General features: G+C 40.5%; 2 protein-coding genes across 2 annotated transcripts; both read left to right on the forward strand.

Moving 5' to 3' along the window:
• The first annotated feature begins 258 nt into the window (after positions 1 to 258).
• Positions 259 to 1,359, forward strand: LOC114682683 (olfactory receptor 2H1-like). Its single transcript, XM_028856653.2, has one exon. The coding sequence runs from the start codon at positions 296 to 298 to the stop codon at positions 1,232 to 1,234; it is 939 nt and encodes a 312-aa protein (XP_028712486.1). The 5' UTR covers positions 259 to 295; the 3' UTR covers positions 1,235 to 1,359.
• An 8,417-nt stretch (positions 1,360 to 9,776) lies between these two features.
• Positions 9,777 to 12,511, forward strand: LOC114682675 (olfactory receptor 2H1-like). Its single transcript, XM_028856645.2, has one exon. The coding sequence runs from the start codon at positions 10,561 to 10,563 to the stop codon at positions 11,497 to 11,499; it is 939 nt and encodes a 312-aa protein (XP_028712478.1). The 5' UTR covers positions 9,777 to 10,560; the 3' UTR covers positions 11,500 to 12,511.
• Positions 12,512 to 22,462: the final 9,951 nt, after the last annotated feature.

Consider the following 22,462-nt stretch of genomic DNA (forward strand, 5'->3'; position numbering starts at 1 on the left):
AGCATTCTCCACCCTTAACCAGGAAGTCAGGGGACCAATGTGAGGATCTACCCAGCCTCCTTCACATTCTTGGTTTCCTCATAGCCACTACACAACGTTTGACCAAGAGAAACAGGTGAGGGCAACGACCTGCTCGGTGATGAGCCTGGAAAGTGAACTTGGGGGAGCAGAGGAAGAAGAAAAATGTCCATCCGGCATGTCCTGACTATGAGAAGCAAATACAGTGAGTTTTCATGAGGCGCCTTATATCACACTAATCTGACAGCTTCATCTCACTAACCAGACACAAAAAGCCATGGTTAACCACAGCTCCCCAGTGGGCTTCTTCCTGCTGGGCTTCTCCGAACACCCACACCTGGAAAAGATTCTCTTTGTGGTTGTCTTGTGTTCCTACCTCCTCACACTCCTAGGAAACACACTCATCCTCCTGCTGTCCACACTGGACCCCAGGCTCCACTCTCCAATGTACTTCTTCCTCTCTAACCTCTCCTTCTTGGACCTCTGCTTCACCACAACCTGTGTGCCCCAGATGTTGGTCAACCTCTGGGGACCCACAAAGACCATCAGCTTCCTGGGATGCTCTGTCCAGCTCTTCATCTTCATGCTTCTGGGGACCACCGAGTGTATCCTCCTGACAGTGATGGCCTTTGACCGCTATGTGGCTGTCTGCCAGCCCCTGCACTATGCCACCATCATCCACCCCCGCCTGTGTCAGCAGCTGGCAGCTGTGGCCTGGGCTATAGGTTTGGCTCAATCCATAGTCCAGGTACCACCCACCCTCCGCCTGCCCTTCTGTCCCCATAGACAGATAGATGACTTTCTATGTGAAGTCCCATCTCTAATTCGACTCTCCTGTGGGGACACTACTTTTAATGAGATTCAGTTGGCAGTTGCAGGTGTCATCTTTCTGCTTGTGCCTCTGAGTCTCATCCTTGTCTCTTATGGTGCTATCGCCAGGGCAGTGCTGAGGACTAACACTTCAAAAGGGCGCAGGAAAGCTTTTGGGACCTGCTCCTCCCACCTCATCGTGGTCACCCTCTTCTACAGCTCAGTCATTGCTGTCTATCTGCAGCCTAAAAATCCCTATGCCCAAGAGAGGGGCAAGTTCTTTGGTCTCTTCTACGCAGTGGGCACTCCTTCTCTTAACCCTCTTGTATACACCCTGAGGAACAAGGAGGTCAAGAGGGCATTCTGGAGGCTGCTGGGAAAGGATAGGGACTCTGGGGAGAGCTGAGGGAGAAATACTTGTGTGCTTTCTGAATTAAAGGGAGTTTCTTCATGATATGTAGGTTGTATTTATATATTTATGCATATATATTATGTAACAATAATAATAATAACAGAAAAAGAAGCTATCAACTTGAGAGGGGGAAGATGTGTGAGGAGTTGAAGAGTGGGAACCTGGGAGGAGCTAGAGGTAGAAAAGGGAGGGGGAAAGTGATATAATTCTATTTCAATGAAAATATATTTTTGAAAAAAAATTAAATGTTCAGCTTCTAAGGCCACACAACTGAGCCACTATAGTGGGACAGTGTGACTATGGAGAGGGAGGGAGGGAAAGTGAGAACATATGCATTTCCTTTATAGATCTTAAGTTCAAGCACTACCAACTTTTTATATTTCTCCTCTTTTCCACTGTATTTTATTGCCTTTGTTTCTATACATCCTCAAACTCTGTCTTGGTTGTTTCTTGATATATCTTCTCTCACCAGCTGTTATATCTGTATATCTGCATTGCCATGTAAGCAAAGGCTTAGGGCATAACAAATCTGAAATTTGGAAAGATGCCCTTTGATCATCTTACAATGTGAGAGAATGTGATAGTCTAGTGATGTCTTAAGTCTCTGCCTATCATCTACGTATCTGTCTATCTCCTCACTCTATCTATCTATCTATCATATATATATATGATATATATCATCTATCTATCATCTATCTTTGCACCTTGTAGTCATGAAACATTTCCTTGTGACCTCCCAGCTCCTGGCAGAGCATGAGGTTTTCTTCCTCATAACATTAGGGTATAACAACAGGACATGAGAGCTATCTGCAACTAGACACTGTGTCTTCACTGATGGAGGTTGTGACTTGAATGTGAGATGCCCCTATAAGCTCATGTGTTTGATCATTTGGTCCACAAGTAATGGAACTCTTTTGGAATGGTGTGGAACCTTTAGTAATTGGCTCCTGGCTGGAGGAAGTGGGTCACTGAGGCAGGCCTTGAGTTTTCAGAGCATCGATTCAATTGCATCCACCCTCTGCTTCCTGATTGTGAATCCAGTGTTGCTCTGTTGCTCACATCCCTGCTACCATGCTTTTCCATCATCATGGACTGCATTCCCTCAATCTATGAGCCAAAAAAACCCCTCACCCCTTATACTGATTCTCGTCAGGTTTTTGGTCCTAGCAAGAACAAAAGTCGCTAAAACTGAAACAGGATTGACAGACTGAGAAAATGGAGGGACATGGAAAAGAAAGTAGTCCCTACCTCAGAATCTTGTTTAAAGCTCTGCCAGCTGAGAATCCAGAATTGGAGCACAGTTAACATTTGTTACGAAGGTTGCCTACATAAAGGCACCATTCTTTTATATAGAGAAGTTTCCAACAAGAATGCTAAAATAATGAATCATGGCTTAAGCACATGATTCATTACTACCTTCAGGAATGACCTTGTTCCTTTCCCAACTATAAACCTGCACTTTTCTAAGACACAAGAACCTCCAGTTATCATAAAAGATATGTCTTAGGCCCCTATACAACCCTTTCACCTATGGTTTCATCTGATCAGGTTGTATTCCTACCCAAGACACCTCAGGAGCTACTGTATAATCTCATTGACCAAATGCTAGTGGCCATTTCAGAGGAGCAGTAGGTGGCAATTGAAGTTAAAGGTGTCAGCCCACCAGTAGGAAAATCCCTGATAGGTAAATCTCAGATAGAAAAGACCCCAAGACCACAGACTCCAGTTCAAGGTGTCAGCCCCAGTAGGAAAATCCCTGATAGGTAAATCTCAGATAGACAAGACCCCAAGACCAAAGACTCCAGAATGTCTTTTGCTTCTGCTGTGCCTTTACATGTTTGTGTCTGCTATCTTCCTCTGATGTCTGGCATGGTGTGAATGGGTGTGAGAGATCCCTACTGCCTGTAATATAGTGTGTTTATATCATGGAAATATCATGTTCTACTGGTCATTTTTACCTGTGGACTATTATGAAGATTTCTTCCTAAGCTGTACTGTCTAATTGATAATAATGTTTTTATAGAGTTTTGATGATAAAAATAAAACAAGGAAGTGTCACACAGCAGAACACATGAGTTTCTATTGAGGAGTCACATAGACTGTGGCTTAGGTTAATGATTAAGAAAAACAATTGAGCCGGGCGGTGGTGGCGCACGCCTTTAATCCCAGCACTCGGGAGGCAGAGGCAGGCGGATCTCTGTGAGTTCGAGGCCAGCCTGGGCTACCAAGTGAGTCCCAGGAAAGGCGCAAAGCTACACAGAGAAACCCTGTCTCGAAAAACAAAAAAAAAAAAAAAAAAAAAAAAAAAAAAAAAGAAAAACAATTGAGTCCCAGTAGCCCAGCTAGCTTAAATTCTCTTAATCTTAATGTTGGGAGATGTGTTCACCAGTCTCAGAATGCATCATAGCTGAAACACAGCTTTGAAAATAACTTAAAGTTAGACTAAGATGTTTTTGTCAAATAGCTTTGAGGTGAAAGACCCAAAAAGGCAATCTAAAGTTCTAGAAGGCACATAGTTGAATGAGGAGTTCAACAAGGTCAGGGAACAAGAACAAAGCAGCCCAATTATCATTAGATGGTGTGTTTTTCTTGTTAGGGTTCGTTGATGACCAAAGGTGATGATTAATTCCTTGTACCCATTTCTGCCCTCAGTCTCCTGATATAAAAACTGTTGATGAGTGAGTATGCACCCTGAAGATTTAAAGTAGAGCTGACTGGTTCTTTTTCATATATAAAAGTTTAGATTTGTGATTCCTTTAAGATTCCTTATAAGATTACCTTTTACAAGATAAGTAAAAAAGTGATAGGACCTTTCTTTGTGACTGCACAACATAGCCTGTCAGTAAAAGAACTAGCTGAGAAGAATATCTTGCTTGCTTAAACTTTTAATCTGTAACACATTGCTTGGGTATGAATGTACATGGGTTCTTAGGGATAATTTGTTTTTCATCCATAATACATAAAATATTTAATCATGTAAAACATACCTTTTTTACTTATATTCATTGTAATCATTCACTTGAAAAACAAAATGTAACCACATTGTAATTTTTATATTGCTTGAAAGATTTTGCTCAGGTATATAAGCTGTAAGGAAAAAAATAAAGAGAATGACAAGGAAAACATCAAGAATGAGAGAATTAAGGGGAAAACATCAAGAGAGACAGAAGGGACAGTTCCTGATAGAGATAAGAAAAGAGAAGAGAATGCAAAAGAAGAATAAAGAAAATGTCTGAAGGAAACCATCAAAAGAGTGTGTGAGTGTCTTTACCCTCACCCCCTCATAAAGAAAGTCATAGCATGCTGACTTTTTTGATTCCCTTTGAGCCCTGCGCTGCTGGAGGCTGGTCCTCCAGGCAGGGAAAACCAAAAAGAGGTGGGGGGATATTCTTAGCAACCTTTTGAGATATCATTTGAAGGCAGCCAAAAATAATGGCAGCTAATGAGAAAATAAAGAGCAACTGTCTCTTGTGAAGTCCAAATACACTTTCTGTGTGCTCTACCCTGTTGTGAGTACCTCTGTCTCCAATGCTTGAGTCTACAGAGAGCTTCTTCCTAGTAAAATCAATCTCTGCTTCACATTGGCTCACACTGAACTTCCTGTCTTCAGCAAATTCCTCCCATCCTCACTCATGTAGAAGTCTGTGAAAGAACTCCACAGGCTGCTGCAGGAAGCAGTGCATCTCTGGCCCACACCCCACTGCTCCTGACAACACAGTAGGGTATCTCAACACTATTGCCATCATACACTCCTTTAGATTCAGTGTCATCCTTTTTGAAGTATATAAATAATAAACTGCCTGCTGTTAAGGTGCGTTCATATGTAATGAGACTGAGAAGGAAAAAGAGACATTGTCTTCATGTCTGGTGAGGGGCCCATGCTCCTGTAAATAACCCTTCACCTACATTACTGTAAGCAAACCTAGTATAACTCACTGGGTTACACAAAAAAAAAAAAAAAAAAAAAAAAAAAAAGACATGAAAATAGAGGGGGGAAGAGAACAATAGGAGAAGTAGAACAAGAAAAGGTAATAGAGGATGAATATGATTAAAATACATTGCACACATATGTGAACATGTCATACTGGAACTCAATGTACTAACTAATACATGGTAATAAAAAAGTATTTTTAAACCTAAGTACTTCATTTATGTAAACTGTACCTGAATTTTGACAGAGAGATAAGAAATAAAATACAATACTTGTGTATTGAAAGGGTTAAAACAAGACTTAAGAGAAATAAGTGGGACACCCGAGAGGACACCATAGCTAAAACAATGCCATTATGCCCCCTAGTGACACAAAGGAGAGTGTGACATTTTCAGCATGGAATATTCTAATGGAATGCTGACCTCGATCCTCTCTGTTCTTAACATCACTGTCAACAGTGGCTAATTAATCATCAGTGGGCAGAGGCCCCAGAGTCCTGGCAGAACTAATGAGCACGTGTCCCTATGGGATGGGAGTCCAGGGATCCCTCCTTTCTATCTCCAGTGCTAGCGAAAGAAAAGGTAACTTTTTGACTTCGGCAGAATATTGGTGGTAAGATGCAGTGAGTGACTGATCCTGGAAGCAGTCTCCTTTGGTTCAAGTCTCAGCTCAGATTATATTGTCCTGACTAAATTACTTAACCTGTGTCCATCTCTTCGTTGGAAATCAAAGGCACAACACGTCATATCCAGGTAATGCCATTGTTGCAAAGTACTTGGGAGTTCAGAGTGGCGTTCCCATCCACACTACTGCTGAATGCTGATGCCAGTGCTTTCAAGGGAGCACAGCCATCAGTTTGCTCAGTTTTCATGCTGTGACAGTCAAGTAGAGGCTTCATTCAGACCAGAAGCTCCTCATCATAGGGAAGCCTTGGCTGCCCAGGGGTGAGAAGATTCGACCTGACCATGGTAAGTCCTGGGATTTTTCTTCTCCTACAGTCCATCAAAATCTCCCATGTCTTTAAGAGTGGAGGCACCTCTGGCACACATTGTATGGTCCTGAACAAATTATTTAACCTCTCCGTGTTTCTCTTCATCTGTAAACAAAGGTAGAATACAGTCATTGTATCTGAGTTATGCAATTGATGCAGAATGCTTGAGTACCTGATAGGAAGTCAAACAGGGTTCAGAATCCAGGCCTGGCCTTATTGGCTGTGTAGTGTTGGGCGAATTAGTTCAATGCTCTGGACTGTAAAGGGAGAATAATGTTAATGATTATTCTAGAAATATAGCATGAGGCCAGATATGCAGAAAGCTCCTGGCAGATGGTAACAGCGTTGAGATATGAACACCGTCAAGAGCAGATATGGCAAGCCATTCCCTGTAACTTTATAGTGCATGGCTATGTCTTTAGTGATCAGTAAAGAAAAAGAACACATCCATAAAAATGAAAATGGGAAGTCAAACAGGGTTCAGAGTTTGAGTTTTGGTGGTTTCTCAGAATTAGAAGATCAGGTAAAAGGTGTAATGTTTTGAAACAGTACACACACACACACACACACACACACACACACACACACACACACACACACACACAAAACAGACAGTCAAAGGATGATGGACATTGACATTGAACATTGAAGAGCTTGAAAATAATAAACACAAAATGATCAGCAGAGTTGCTGTGGGATATCTTTCTGTATGCTGTGAATATGTGTTGCTCTCATTGGTTGATAAATGAAGCTGTCTGGCCAATGGAAAGGCAGAATAAGGTTAGGCAGTACATTCAAACTGAAGACAGAGAGGAAGAAGGGTGGAGTCCGGCAGAAGCTGAGGGCCACCACCAGGAAGGAGAAGCAAGATGTGAGAGAACAGGTAATGTCATGAAGCCACGTGGCAAAACACAGATTAATAGAAATGGGTTGAATTAACTTATAATAACTAGTTAATAATGAGCCTGAGCCATAGGCCATACAGTTTGTAATTAATATAAGCCTCTGTGTGTTTACTTGGGACCACTGTGGGACTGAGCAGGACAGGGTGGGACATAGGAAAACTTCCAGCTACAGAAAGTAAGAAAGCCAGGGGTGCAGGAAGGGTATTGAAGAGTTCACAGCTGAGTAAGAATTGCTTTTTAGTAACACAAGAATGTAATGCTATAAAACAACATAGGAAAACTTATTATAAATAATCCAAATAAGAGCTATTGCCTCTTAAGAGGTAGGAAGTGAGTGTGATTAGGAGAGGCAGGCAAAGGGCTTTTAAGATTTAAACAGCCTTTTGCATAAGTTATTAACAATAAAGCACTTAAAATTCATATTGGGGCCTCTTCCCTCAGAGAAATTAATGTGGGAGGAAGAGAAGGGAGGAGATTCGGTTAAGCTGGAGGAGGAAAGATGGCACAGATTTTTTTTCCTTTGAGACAGGTTCTCTCTATGTAGACTGGCTGTCCTGGAACTCACTAGAAAGACCATTGACCTTGAACTCACAGAGATATGCCTGCCTCTGCCTCTGGAGTTCCGGGATTTAAGGCATGCACCACCACACCCAGCTGGCACAGAGCTTCTAAACACACAAGGGACCTGTGAGGATACACAGCCCAACCATCCCCTCTGTGGGTCCCACCCATCAGCCTGCAGGGACCCTGCCTTGAAGCTGTCACAGTGGCTGTCATTGCCTGCCACCTTCAAGATGGGCTTTAGGGACCCAGATCTCCTCTCTTTCACAACAGTAGCTTCAGCTCCTGCAGGATGCAACACTGTTCTCTACAGCTCTGCCTCTCCCCAGACTCAGTAACTCTACTTCACGGCTTCCGGTTATGGGTTCTTCTGAGGATGTTGACTGTCATGCTGGGTTTTTCAAAGTCATGAGACCACTCACCTTTCCAGCCTATGAGCTCTGACACACGGTCTGTTCATATTGTTCAATATTTGAAAAAGTTCCTTAGCTTAGTGACTTAATGTGGGCTGCTACAGTAAACTGGTGAGCTAAAAATGGTATGTGAATTTTGACTTGATCCTATGCAAAAAGCAATTTTATTGGCCTGGTTTTTTGTTGTTGTTGTTTTGGGTTTTTTGGGTTTTTTTGTTGTTGTTGTTGTTTTATTTAAACTGAACACAAGCTAGGGTTATATAGGAAGAGGAACCTCACTTGAAAAAATGCTTCCATCATCCTGTCTATAGCCAAGTCTATAAGGCATTTTCTTGATTAATGATGGAAAGGCATACCCTACTGTGGGGAGGTGGTTCTGGATTGTATAAAAAAGCAAGTATAACAAGCCATGGAAATCAAGTCAGTAAGCAGCACTCCCCCATGGTCTCTTCTTCATTTCCTGCCCTGACTTCTCTCAGTGATGAAGTATAACCTGAGAGCTGTAAGATGAAATAAACCATTTCCTTCAAAAAGTTGTTTTTGGCCATAGTGTCTTATCACAGCAATAGAAACCCTAACAAAGACACCTCTGAAGGTATTGGAACAATGGACAACTTTGGAATATAATGTGTTCATGAGGTAACAGTACTATATCAATTATAATTTCTTTGAATTTGGGGCTGGAGAGGTGTCTCAGCAGGTAAGAACACTGGTTGCTCTTCCAGAGAACCTGAGTTTAATTCCCAGCAACCACATGTTGTCTCACAACCATCTATAATGGGTTCTGATGCTCTCTTCTGGCATAAAATTGCACGTGCAGATAGAGCACTCATATACATAAAATAAAATAATAAATCTTTAAAAAAAACTAAAAAATAAATTCTTTGAATTTACTTCCTGTACAAAGTTTATTTCAGAGACCACATTATTGTAGCCAATGCACAACAAAATATGAAGGCAGAAAGGAGCTTGATGCCATCAACTTGTTCTCAATGACTCAGAATAAAAATGGTACTCTGGGAATATACTGTGAGTAAAAAAAAAAAAATTAAATGGTGAATCTTTTTAAAAAGTTATATAGGAGCCTTTAGAACCACTCTGGTAAGTTTTATGAATATGTAAACTTGCTTCAAAACAAAATATTTGAAAATGTATCTGAATGATATTAACTAAGAATTATGCAAAACCAAACTCTACTTTTGATGTCCTATATTTCAACATTATGGTGCTGAGACAGGGGGATCTCAAGTACAATTCCATTCAGGACTACATAGTCATTTTTAGATCAGTCTCTGCAACGTGGTAATACCCTGTCTTTAAGAAAAGAAAGGGAGGCAAGAAGGAAAGATGGAAACAAGAAGAAGGGAGGGAAGAAACAGGGAAGGAGAAAGGAGTAAATTTTACTTAAGGTACAAAATTTTGCCTTATAGATAAACCTACTTTAGATTTTCATTAGCAAACTACATGGGGTTTTTGGTCGTTGTTTTATTTTGTGAGGCAGGGCCTCGCTTTGTAGCCCAGGCTGTCTCAAACTCACAGGTCCTCCTACCAAAGCCAGACCAATGCCAGAATTGTATCTTCTCTCTTTTTTTTCATTTTTTAAAATTATTTTTATTGTTTTTAATTATATGTGTCTGTGTCTGTGTATGAGTATGCACACATGTGTACAGGTGACTGAGGAAGCCAGAGGAGTCAGATCCCCTGGAACAGTAAGTCTGGTAGTTATAAGTGGGCCAACATGAGTGGAGAACCCAATTCAATTTTTCTGTGAAAGTAGTTTATGCTCTTAACCATTCAGTCATCTCTCCAGCCCCACGATTCTATGTTCTTAAGAATTATAGTACCAGGTGACAATCACTGTAGATCTAACACGTTTTTCTTAAATTTTTCCACATACATATATTAGAATCGCTTAAGGGAAAATATTTGTTCCAATTTTATGAGCCATAAAGATTTTTTATTTAATTTTAATTTTATGTGTATGGGTATTTTGCCTATATGTATGTATGTATGTATGTATGTATGTATGTCTTCCGGTATAATCTTCTGCAAACATGCACTAAATAGAACACAAATGCTACAAGAAAGTAAGGTAAGTCCTTGCTATTATTTATCATCAGATCATCAATCAGCCACACAATTCATGGTCATTCCTACCACACAGAAGAAACAACTTCAAAAGGCCAATGTTCAGATCATAAAATATGCCTAGCAAATGTCTGTAGTGACAATGAAAATTAACTAGTGAATCCATGTTTTTAATTAGCCTCTCTTGTCCTTAACCAAACAATCAGAGGCTCCAGTATGAGGACCTACCTGTTCCTGGTTTCCTTGGGACCACTAGACATTTAACCAGAAGCAGTAGGAGAAGACCAGGAGCAGTAGGAAAACACAAGGAGCTGCTGGGTCAGGTGCCCAAGAAAGCAAAGGAAGAAATGTCCAAATAGCAGAACTTCATAACATATCGAATCGTGATGATGGGAGAGCAACTTCAGCTGGATTCATAGCAGAAACGGGTCATGGTCAACCACAGCTCCCCAGTGGGCTTCTTCCTGCTGGGCTTCTCTGAACACCCACACCTGGAAAAGATTCTCTTTGTGGTTGTCTTGTGTTCCTACCTTCTCACACTCCTAGGAAACACACTCATCCTCCTGCTGTCCACACTGGACCCCAGGCTCCACTCTCCAATGTACTTCTTCCTCTCAAACCTCTCCTTCTTGGACCTCTGCTTCACCACAACCTGTGTGCCCCAGATGCTGGTCAACCTCTGGGGACCCACAAAGACCATCAGCTTCCTGGGATGCTTTGTCCAGCTCTTCATCTTCTTAGCCCTGGGGACCACCGAGTGTATCCTCCTGACAGTGATGGCCTTTGATCGCTATGTGGCTGTCTGCCAGCCCCTGCACTATGCCACCATCATCCACCCCCGCCTGTGCTGGCAGCTGGCAGCTGTGGCCTGGATGATGGGGCTGCTCCAATCCATAGTCCAGACACCTCCCACCCTCCGCCTGCCCTTCTGTTCCCATAGACAGATAGATGATTTTCTATGTGAAGTCCCATCTCTAATTCGACTCTCCTGTGGAGACACTACTTTTAATGAGATTCAGTTGGCTGTGTCCAGTGTCATCCTTGTGGTTGTACCTCTGAGCCTCATCCTTATCTCTTATAGTGCTATCACCAGGGCAGTGCTGAGGATAAACTCTGCTGAAGCATGGAAAAAGGCTTTTGGGACCTGCTCCTCCCACCTTATCGTGGTCACCCTCTTCTACAGCTCAGTCATTGCTGTCTATCTGCAACCCAAAAATCCCTATGCCCAAGAGAGAGGCAAGTTCTTTGGTCTCTTTTATGCAGTGGGAACTCCTACACTCAACCCTCTCATTTACACCCTGAGGAACAAGGAGGTAAAAAGGGCATTCTGGAGGCTGTTGGGAAAAAATGCGGACTCCAAAAATACCTAGCAGAGAAATACTTATGGCATGAGGATTGCTAGGCCAGCTTGGTAGACCCATTAAGATCTTTTGAACAAAACTGGGGAGAAATTGGTAATTGGAACATGAATTACTGGCACATACAACAGGAGAGATGTGAAGGCAGTGATGGGAACCTGAGTTAACTACTTATGAGTCTTGCTTCAACTCCAGTTTCTGCTCCTGTTACATGAAGATGTACTGCTACTATACTGTAGTGAAGGATGCTGTAACCATATGGTTTTCAGGTGGTTGACAGAACCCCACTAATGGTAAGCATTTATAGCCTTGCAGACATTAGATATCCCACAGTTGGCAGCCTTGTCTCTTACAGGGTTCAGTGAATAGCAGCAGGTCTGAAACATTTCCTAATGGATACTTTTCTTGCAACTGTAGGATAACCTTGACCAAGAACTCTAAGAGGCCAAGAATTCCTTCCCTCCATTGATACTTCAATACTCCAGAGTCTGGTCGGTCAGATGTGCAAAGCACCAATGCACTGGGACAACAGCCCAATTCCCTATATTTTTTAAATATTACATTTGAATCCTCATCAATATTTCTGAACACATTTCTAGAACTTTAACTATTTCAGACAGTATTTAGATTAACAAATGTTACCTTTTTCATATTCTGAAAAATATATTCAAAATACTCATGAGAAAATGATTATAATCAAGTTCACAAATCTGTCCAATTTTTCTTTTCATAGATGGTCATTATTATCATGTGCCTACAACTAATATTCTCTTCCTCATATAAATCTTGTCATGTTTACATTGTTACAACTCTCTTTTCAGTCCTCATTTGTGCTTATGCCTCATACTGTTTTACCAGAGATCACCACAATCATTCCTCTGTCCTAGAGGAGGAAAAGAATTGTTATGAGGTTGGGGAAATGGCTCAGCAGTCAAAAGTACTTGCTGCTCTTCCAGAGGATTCAAGATCTGTTTCCAACACATGAATCAGGCAGCTCACAACCACCTGTAACTTGAGCCCCAGGAGATTCTGAGTCCTCTTCTGGCCTCTTAGGCATTCCTCTTGCACAACATACACACAAATAAAAAAATTTATTTTAATCATTTAAAAGAATAGAATAATCTGACAGTAGTGGTGCATGCCTTTAATCCCAGCACTCAGGAGGCAAAGGCAGACAGATCTCTGTGAGTTCAAGGCCAGCCTGGTCTACAGAGCTAGTTCCAGGACAGCTAGGGCTGTTACACAGAGAAACCCTGTCTTGAAAAACACAAAACAAAAGAATAGAATTATCATAATAAATCTGTCCAAACAGCATTAAAAAGTTAATTTATACAAACTCAAAATTGAAATAAATTGTAATAAAATAAAGATAATATTTAAACTCATGATTTCCCAGTTGTTTTATTTATGCTCTGTGACTATTTCCATGACTTCTAGATGATAGAATATTTTATCATGCACTGACAGCAGTGTGCAACTGTGCATTTCTTTCCAATTTTATGTGGTTGTGACGTATCATATCAACAGGTTTATCTGTTCATTTGTTTGGTTGGTTGGTTGGCTATTTTTTTGAGACAAGATCTCACTATGTAGCCTTGCCTATCCTGGAACTTGTTATGTAGATCAGTCTGACCTTGAACTCACAGAGATCCATCTGCCTCTGACTCCTGAGTGCTAGGATTGAAGATATGCTCCACCATAGCCCCACCATATAGACAGCTAAAAATTGGCCACAGTGGAAATAGTTGCACTATAGACAAGCATGCTCTGCACACCTTTAATAACAGCATTATAAAGACTTGCAAATTTCAGGTCATCCTTGGATATATAGGGAGACCCTGTCTATATAAACCAAGAAGGGAAGAAGGATGGGATGGAGGAAAATGACAAACAGAAGGACACACCAAGGGAAGAAGGCTAAGTTAAAATACATGCTCTATCTCAGGCTTGTTTGCCCGAAGGAAAAAACACTGTCAATGTCCCATAGCAATAGAGTTATGAAAGAGTTCTGACACAAACTTGAAGCAAAATTATAGTGTGAACTTAAATCCATGTCTGTCAATCTAACTTGAGTCTGGTCCTTCTTCATAATAGCATCTGAAAAGAGTCTATTCAGTGCTGTAATGCAGAAAGACTGTAATGCAGACCCAGACCCAGGCATGGAAACCAGCCATCACCACTACAGTTGGAGCTAGTCCTTAGTTTCCTTTGTAGGATTCCATCATTTCTAAGATACATCTTGGTTTGGAGATGATTAGAATAGTTAATTGCATGGCCGAAGTAATAGGGTCAACCATCTTTTGTATCCTGCCAGTGTCTTTACACTGTGATCATCTTTTGGGTTATAATACCATTCTCTTGCCTCTGCAGAAGAATGTAGATTCAGGTTTTTAGCACAGCTACAACTGTCACTCAACACACCAAAGAAGCACTGTGGGATTCTGCCAACTAGTAAATATACACATTTGAGTTACATATTCTGAGTTCAAAACTGAGATCCAAGTGTAGTCATGGCCCTGATACATCCACCTTCATTTGAACTAGGATAACGGAACCTGTATTCCTATTATGATGCTTGGTTTACATTAGATGAGGAGTAGACAAATATCCTAAGTCTTCTACAAACCTAGGATTTGATCATCCTGTATTATTACAATGTGGGATGTTTCAGAAGAACTGGGCAGAAAGGGAAGAACCTGAGAGAACTGAAAAGCATAGTCCTATAGGATAAATGTGAGAATTAAGAGGAATGTCTGGATGCTTGTTGCGGGTTACTTGATCTCACTTTGACACCCCAAGACAATGTTAATAAAGTTAACCTTGAATCAATGGGCAAAGCTAACCAACCACTAGACGATCAAAATTAGGCACAGAGAAGCCAGGAACACAGGTAGAAAAGACACACAGGAAGGAGTAGGGAGAGACTTAGAGATTTTGTACTTCTTCAGTCTGGGATGTGCAGAGAAAGGAGCTTGCTGAGTCTTCCATAAAAAAGGGAAGGTTAGCTGGTTACTCCTCAGCTTCTTTTGTCTATCAGGTTTTCACTCCAATATCTGACCCACAAGTCTTTCCTGATAAGAGAACAACTTAGATAAAAACAACATCAGGAGTCCAACAGATGGGACTAGTTCCTATGGTGGCTTCTGAAGCTGCCACTTCTCCCTGCCACTCTTCGGGCAGCTTCTCCCATCCCACCCCCCAAGCCTTCCCCTGTGTCACAGGCATCTCCCATTGAGGTCCCCCTACATCCACTCCTGGGGTGGATGCAGCATGTACCTGCCTCACGACACCCATTCAATGCCTGCTTGGGCTTCTGCTGCTGCTAATGACAGGGCACTCCAATGCTCTGTCATCCAGATGGACCCTGCACTGGTGCCCACCACACCCTCACCACCTGCTTTGCCCTCAGTGCCCACTGTGTCAGCCTGGCTGCCTGGGTACACCACCATGCCTACATTACCCCCCCCCATGTCACCTGTTACCACTGTCACAGCCACCACTGCTGTGGACAAACTGAAAAGTCAACAGATTTGATAAGGCACTTGGGAAGGCCAAAGAAAAATATTTACCACATTAAAAATGGGAAATATCACAATGCAGAGAGTTAGAACTCTCTATAGTGCAACAATGGATGGCTTGAAAATAGAAAAAAAATAAATGAAATTATAACCAACTTAGCTAGGGTTGACATAATGTTGATTACAGTTTTTATCAGTTTGGTAACTCATATTTTACCCTTTAAAAAGTGGTTTGATAACTGTGCTAAATATGAAAAATTGACTGATAAAACACAAGCTTTAGAAAGACATACTAAGGAAAATAAGAAAAATATTCATACACAGACAGGGAAATTTAGACCAGAACCTACCACATCACCACATGGTGAAACCCAAGAGGGGTGGCCTAAGGCTATTAGAAAACCAACCTTAGTTACTATACAAGAATGACCAGCAGATAGGCACCCACAAGGTTATGCAGAAGTTAAATGGAGTCTTATAGAAATGTTAGATTTGAGGAGATGTAAAGAAGCAGTTATTTCATATGATAAGCATTCATCCTATGTGAAACAGATGTTAAATTCACAGGCAACTCAGAACAAAATTATTCCCCCAAGACTGGAAAGATTTAGCTACAGCAATGTTGGAGGCTGATCCTCAGTTACAATGGACAGCATGGTGGAAGAAGCTAGGGACATAGAACAATGGAACAGGGCTGGAGGTGTTGGTATTCCCCAAGACCAGTTCCTCAGTGAAGGCCAATATGCTGATTTGCAAAGACAGTCTGGATTTGATGATTTGATGGCCCTATGTTGGTCAGCAGCTTTCAATGCTTGGGACAAGGTTGAAGAATCAGGAAAGAAGCCTGAATCATTTACTAAAATTATACAAGGCCCAAAAGAAGCATTTCTGATTTTTTATAAAGATTGGCTTCAGCTATAAATAGAATATATCAGATCCAGAAGTCAGACAAATACTAACTGAATATTTGGCTTTTGAAAATGCTAATTCAGAATGTAAAATGATGATTAGGCCTTTAAAGGCAAGATCAGAATCCATAGATGAATGGATTAGAAATACAGCTGATATTGAATCTCATGCTTATGATGCTGCTTTGATAGGAAAAGTGATTCCTAAAAATTTTTTTAAATCAAAATGTCAGAAGTTTTAATTGTGGCAAACAAGGTCATCTGAAAAGGGATTGTAGGCAAAGCATTCCTAGAAACACTGATTTTTCTAAAGAAAATGCAAATAAGAAGGCCCCAGCCTTCTGGAGTATGGAGAAGGTGTGGCAAAGGCTGGCACTGGACTAATGAATACAGATCAACAACGGACAGGCAAGATAACCCTTTGCCATCAAAAAATGCCTTAGGGGGACTCTCACAGGTTCCAATATCAAATTTTGTTCAATAATTCCCTGTCAGTATGGGAGAAACTCATCCACAAAATAAAAGACTTAATGCCTGTTTTAAAAACATCCATGCTCTGGATGTGATCAAGGACACAACAGCTTCAGTAGATACAAAAAAAAAAAAATCAGGAGATTACACAGTGCTTTATTAACTTTAAATTTTTAAATGATAATGAGAAAGGAATAACAGCTGTACAGAGACATTGGACAATACAAAAAAATGCTAAACTGAATCATCCTGTATATTTTAAGGATGTGATGAGCTCAAAATGGAAACCAAGGTATGTCTTACATTGGGAAAGAGGTTTTGCTTTTGTTTCCACAAGAAAAGAAAAGCTGTAGATACCATCAAGATTGATAAAGATTAGATTGGAACTGGAAGGACCTCTTGATTGGGAAAGGCAATAGTTCATTAAACAGCTTGGTCATTCTATCCAAACTAACTCAAAAGACTAAAAAATGCCTTTTGTTTGATTAGATATAAAAGAAAAAATCCTATTAAAAGATAATATTGTTTCTGTTGCCAAAAAAAAACATTTTGTCTTAGCAAAGATATAACTTACTAAAAAAGGAATTACCCAAAGTTAGGGGCAAGGTTTTGTTTTTGTCTTTCCAGGAATATAAAAGCATCCAACCAAGGAATTTAAAGACCACTGGACAAATGAGACGTTGGAAGAATGAATCATCAAGAAAAAATGCACCCCCCCCAAAAAAAAAGTAAATTGGCCTACTGGTACAGTACACATCCAACAGGGTAAAATTTCATAAATCTCAAATGTTTGTTTCTGCTGCTCTCTGCAGGCAAATGGTCCATCTGTGGTCCCAATTTAATTAAAAATTTAGAGCTGGCTTTGAAGTTGGAGTGTGATTCTCTCCTTCTCTAAACCCATTCATGCTTATTAAAAGAAAATCCAAAATTTGTCTCATGTCAAGAGCTACCTGGTATGGGACAGAAGAAAACAAAACTTAGGGGACTATTCTATTGCCATTAATCTCATCATTTTTTAGTTTCCATATGATTCTTTAAAACTTTCTTACGGTACAAATATTATCTCAAAATCTATAAGATTATTATATATTTAAGCTTTCTGTTGTGATTTTAATGGTCATATAGAGTTCTAGTTCTAAAAATAAGCTTCATCTAGTTTCCTGTATATGATTTCAGGCTTGAGTCTAAGGCATGTAACTAGGAACTATGTTTGTGTGCCCCAAACGTATTAACAGATTGTGGTCCTTTAACCTCTCAGAGATCTGCTGCATATGACATTTAAAATGTTTAAGTTTTCTGCAGTGAACTGTGACCATTCCTGGCAGTGACATTTGTGGTCTCCAAGAAGATGATAGGGCCCTATAATGAATCCACCTGGGTTGTGGTAATACCACTAAGCTGACAATCACCACCCAAAGATCAACTTCAGACTACAAACTACTCAAGACTATTTCAAAGTGGTTAGCTAAGATGGTCCAGCCTCATAGACTACTCCAGCCAGTTCTTCAGATAAGCTCTGAAGTTTCCCATCACATTGAGACTGGACAACTGCTAGCTCTCCCAGGACTTGACCATTATCTCAATTTTCTCAGAGTCCCCTAAAAATGCTGTTACTCACAAACAGCAAAAAATAATTTTAAGAACATGATGCCCACATTCCCAAGAGGTGGGGTGGGTGATTTTTGGTCATTTGGGTGTGTCATGACCCATTTTGGGGGGTTGGTTGCAAGTTGTTATTGGTAATGGTCAAGGAGGAAACTAAGCAAAGGAGGTTAGATTCAGGGATCTTTTCATGAAAAGATAAAAAAGGGGGATATAGGAATGATGATAAAAATGTTGATTATGGAATCTACTTTTAAACTAGAAAGCAACTATTAATCTCAAATATATTACATTGGTATGGTTTTTTGTATACTGATACAAATTTAAGGTTATTTATGTTTTAACACTGTATATATATTTCTACTCTTGTTTAAGGTATTGTACTTATGCAGCTCATTTAAAAATGTAAATCTAGTCCTTAAAAGCTATTATTATAAACTATTTAGGTTATTTAAGAAATGCAAGTTATAGTTAGTCATCTATAATAATCAAACTTGTAGTCATGTTAGGTATGTTTTCAAGGTCAAATAGATACATTGTAGATAGATGATCTTTAAACACTTCAGAGATCTACTGAATATGGCATTTAAGATTTTTTAATAACATAAGACTTTCCATCACAGTCTTCTCCTGGCAACACTAAACTACTTCAGAGAAAATTATGGGCATCAAAGAACCTCCATATGGAGTTTGCTTTCATTGTGGCAAAGTTAGCCACTGGGCAAGAAACTGCCCTTGCCTTGACTGCTGACAGATGCTGTCCAAATTGGACAAGCAGGACACAAAAGAAGACAACTGCCAAACTTTGCCAAGACAAGGTAGGACAGTCTCTCAAAATTTCTGCTTTCTCAGAGAATTCTGTCAAATATTCTAGGCCTATAGATTGAAGATGGATGACCCAACATTGGAACTTTAGGTGACTGTCCAGGCAACCAGCTCTCTGTGTCACTTCTAGTTTGGGAATTTGTTTGCTCTGCACTTCCTGTTTACTCAGGTAATATTGTATCCTCCTTGATGGGGGATGAAGACTAGATAATTATATGATTTTCTTTGTTATCAAACTCAGAAAAGAAACTTACAAAACAGATGTAAAGCTTATAAAGTTGAGAGACATACAAGCATATGTTGTTTACTAAGAAAATGTTTTAAGATCTAAAAAGATATTTTTAGGCTGGTAATACAAGTTATGATAAAAAGTGATTTAGGTAGGACAGCGGTGGTGCAGGCCTTTAATCCCAGCACTTGGCAGGCAGAGCCAGGCGGATCTCTGTGAGTTTGAGGTCAACCTGGTCTACAGAGGGAGGGCCAGAACAGGCACCAAAACTACATGGAGAAACCCTGTCTTGAAAAACCAAAAAAAAAAAAAAAAAAAAAAAGGAAGAAATATATGGGGTGGAGAGATGGCTCAGTGGTTAAGAGCACTGGCTGCTCTAGAGGTCCTGAGTTCAATTCCCAGAAACCACATGGTGGCTCACAACCATCTGTAATGAAATCTAGTGCCCTCTTCTGGCATGCCAGGCACACATGCAGGCAGAACACTATATATATAAAATAAATAAATAAATCTTTTAAAAAATGATTTAGGTATAAAACTTTGGACTCACCAAGATAGAATAATTTCTTCAAATTTGTCAAATACAAATAGACTGGACATTGTAAATGTATTTCTTACTTGACAACTATTCTTACTGTATATAGTTTTACTGTGTTAGACCCAAAACCTTTCCTTTTTATTTAGACAAAAAGGGGGAAATATTGCAGGATATTTGACTGCACTGTGACACCGAGACTGTGTTAATAAAATTAACTTTGAATCAGGGCATGGAGCCAGCAACCAGCAGACCAGAATTAGCCATAGAGAAGCCAGGAATATGGATAGAGAAGACACAGAAAGGGATAGGAAGAGACTTGAAGATTTCCTGCTTCTTCAATCTGGGAAGTGTGGAGAGACAGGTGCTTGCTAGGTCTCCATAAGGGAAGGTCAGCTGGTCACTCCTCCTCTGCTTCTTGATCTTTCAGGTTTTTACCCCAATATCTTACTCCTGAGTCTTTATTGGTAATAGAACAACTTAGGTAGAAACAATAGCTAGGTGGAGGGGAACAGACGTGGCCCTGGTTATTCCAAATACTATCCTATTGAGAGGAGGCAGTGGGTGAACTATTGACCCACTGCAGTGGGGACCATTTGCTGTCATCTTTCCTCCGGAGTCCCATGCCCCCTCTATCATAATTACCAGCTAATTAATTGTCTGTGGGCTATAGAACCCTTGGGTCTCAGCCGAATTAATGAGCTGTTTCTCCATAGGAGAGTAGTTCTGGGATCCCTCTCTACCACATACCATGTCACAGGCTTTCCATCACCAGAACCACTAACACAGATGCTAACTTCTCCACACACTGAAAGAGAAGGCCATTTGTAAAAACCTTGATGGTAGAGATGTATCTGCCTTCTCTTGAGCTCATTTGTGCTACAGAAAAACAGTGAACTGTGGTTGTTCACACAACTCTGATATTCCCTTAGCTTAATGATTTAAACTTTGCTTCAACATCTCTTGTTAAGAAGGTGCAGATATGTAGAGTTGTAAGGGGTAATCCTAAGTGTGTAGACAAATGTTTAACAACCACCTTGGCTAGAGGGATGCAGAGCTTTAGTCTGAAGTATTTGCTCCGTTTACACAATGTAAATATTCCCGGCAAGGAAGATTCTAGCTAACAATGGTTTAATAGCTAACTCACAAAACCTGATAATTATCAAGAGGTGCTATGAGCTAGCTCTAACTCATTGCATATTCATGTACTTAGAAAACTGCCTAGTAGTAAACATTAACGATTCTTACTAATATTAGACATCTAGCCACCCATTCAGAACTGAGTAATCTCCTTATATTCAGTTTTCTTCTCGATGTCCATGTGGGGACTAGGCACCTGTTGAGAATTTAGTGACAGGCAATTGCTAGCCAAAGAGGATATTCTCTGGAGGAAGGTAAGTAAAATGTTTCTCATCTGTGAAATATCAGATATGTACCCAATAACCAAGCCTCAGGCTGTAAGGCAAGTGAATCCAGGGATTTTGTTTGTTTGCCTTTCCATTGTTGTTGGGGGAGGTTCCTTTAAAAAAAGAAAGAAAAATTTCATTTTCATTTGGTGTGTTAGTGTGTGTGTGTATTCATGTGTGTGTCAGTGTTTGCAGAGGCCAAAAAGGAGCGTTGGATTCCCTGGAGCTGGATCTATAGGTACTTGTGAACTGCCTGGCATGGGTGTTGGGAACAGAACTCTGGCCCTTAGGAGTACACCAAGCACTTTTAACTGTTGAATCGACTCTCTATAACTCTGTGGCCCAAGCTGGCCTCAAACTCACCATCCTCTTGCCTCTGTTTCCTGGGTATTAGCATGAAAAGCATGTGCCATACTTAACCTAAACAGGGTGAATTTTTATTACCCATATTGAATCAGGTAGTCATGTGGTTTCATTCCTTCAAACTCTCAGCCACAGTTCCCTATCAAGAATCCTCTTTCTACATTTCTCTGAACACCAGTTCTGGGGAATGTTCTCTAGAATCTTGGTCCTAGTATCTATTGAGTAGGTGACCTCAGACATGTTATTTACCCTGACAGTTCAATCATTGATAAAATTGGTAAGATCATTGCAAGGATACTATGGAAATCAGATGTTCAGACAGCTGTGTACCACAACTGGCCCTAGGGAAACACTCCACAGGTGTAAAATGCTAATAAAAAAAAAAAAAAAAAAAAAAAAAAAAAAAAAGGAAGCCGGGCGTTGGTGGCGCACGCCTTTAATCCCAGCACTCGGGAGGCAGAGTCAGGCGGATCTCTGTGAGTTCGAGGCCAGCCTGGGCTACCAAGTGAGCTCCAGGAAAGGCGCAAAGCTACACAGAGAAACCCTGTCTCGAAAAAAAAAAAAAAAAAAAAGGAGGAAATGATTACCAGACCTTCACTGATCCCTTGAGATGACTAATCCCTGCCCTGGCTTGTAGCACAATGTTGATACCTTAAAGCTTAAGAAAAAGACAAATGCACAGACCAATAAATGTCAAAAAGACATCTGGGCAGTGGTGCATGCTTTAATCACAGCACCCAGGAGGCAGAGGCAGGCAGATCTCTAAATTCCAGGCCAGCCTGATCTACAAAGCCAGTTCCAGGACAGCCAGGACTACACAGAGAAACCCTTTCTAGAAAAACTGAGATGGGGTGGGAGAGAAAGTCAGGAAGACATAAACTAGGAGAAACAACGGCAAATGAAAGAGATCAAAATAGAGTAAAGGGAAGGTCACTAAGATAGCAGAAATAAGGCAAAGAAAAGGAAGGAGTGAACTGCCAAGAGAAACAGAAAATTGATAAGAACATTGGTTGATGGATGAATGTGAGTTGGATGCCACTAAGGTAACACATTGTATACAAAGAAAGCAAAAGATGGTCAGCTGCTATTTGAGATCAGCCTCCTTTGCCCTCAACCAG

This window comes from Peromyscus leucopus, chromosome 16_21 (assembly GCF_004664715.2).
Source record: "Peromyscus leucopus breed LL Stock chromosome 16_21, UCI_PerLeu_2.1, whole genome shotgun sequence".
In the NCBI taxonomy this organism is placed as follows: Eukaryota; Metazoa; Chordata; class Mammalia; order Rodentia; family Cricetidae; genus Peromyscus; species Peromyscus leucopus.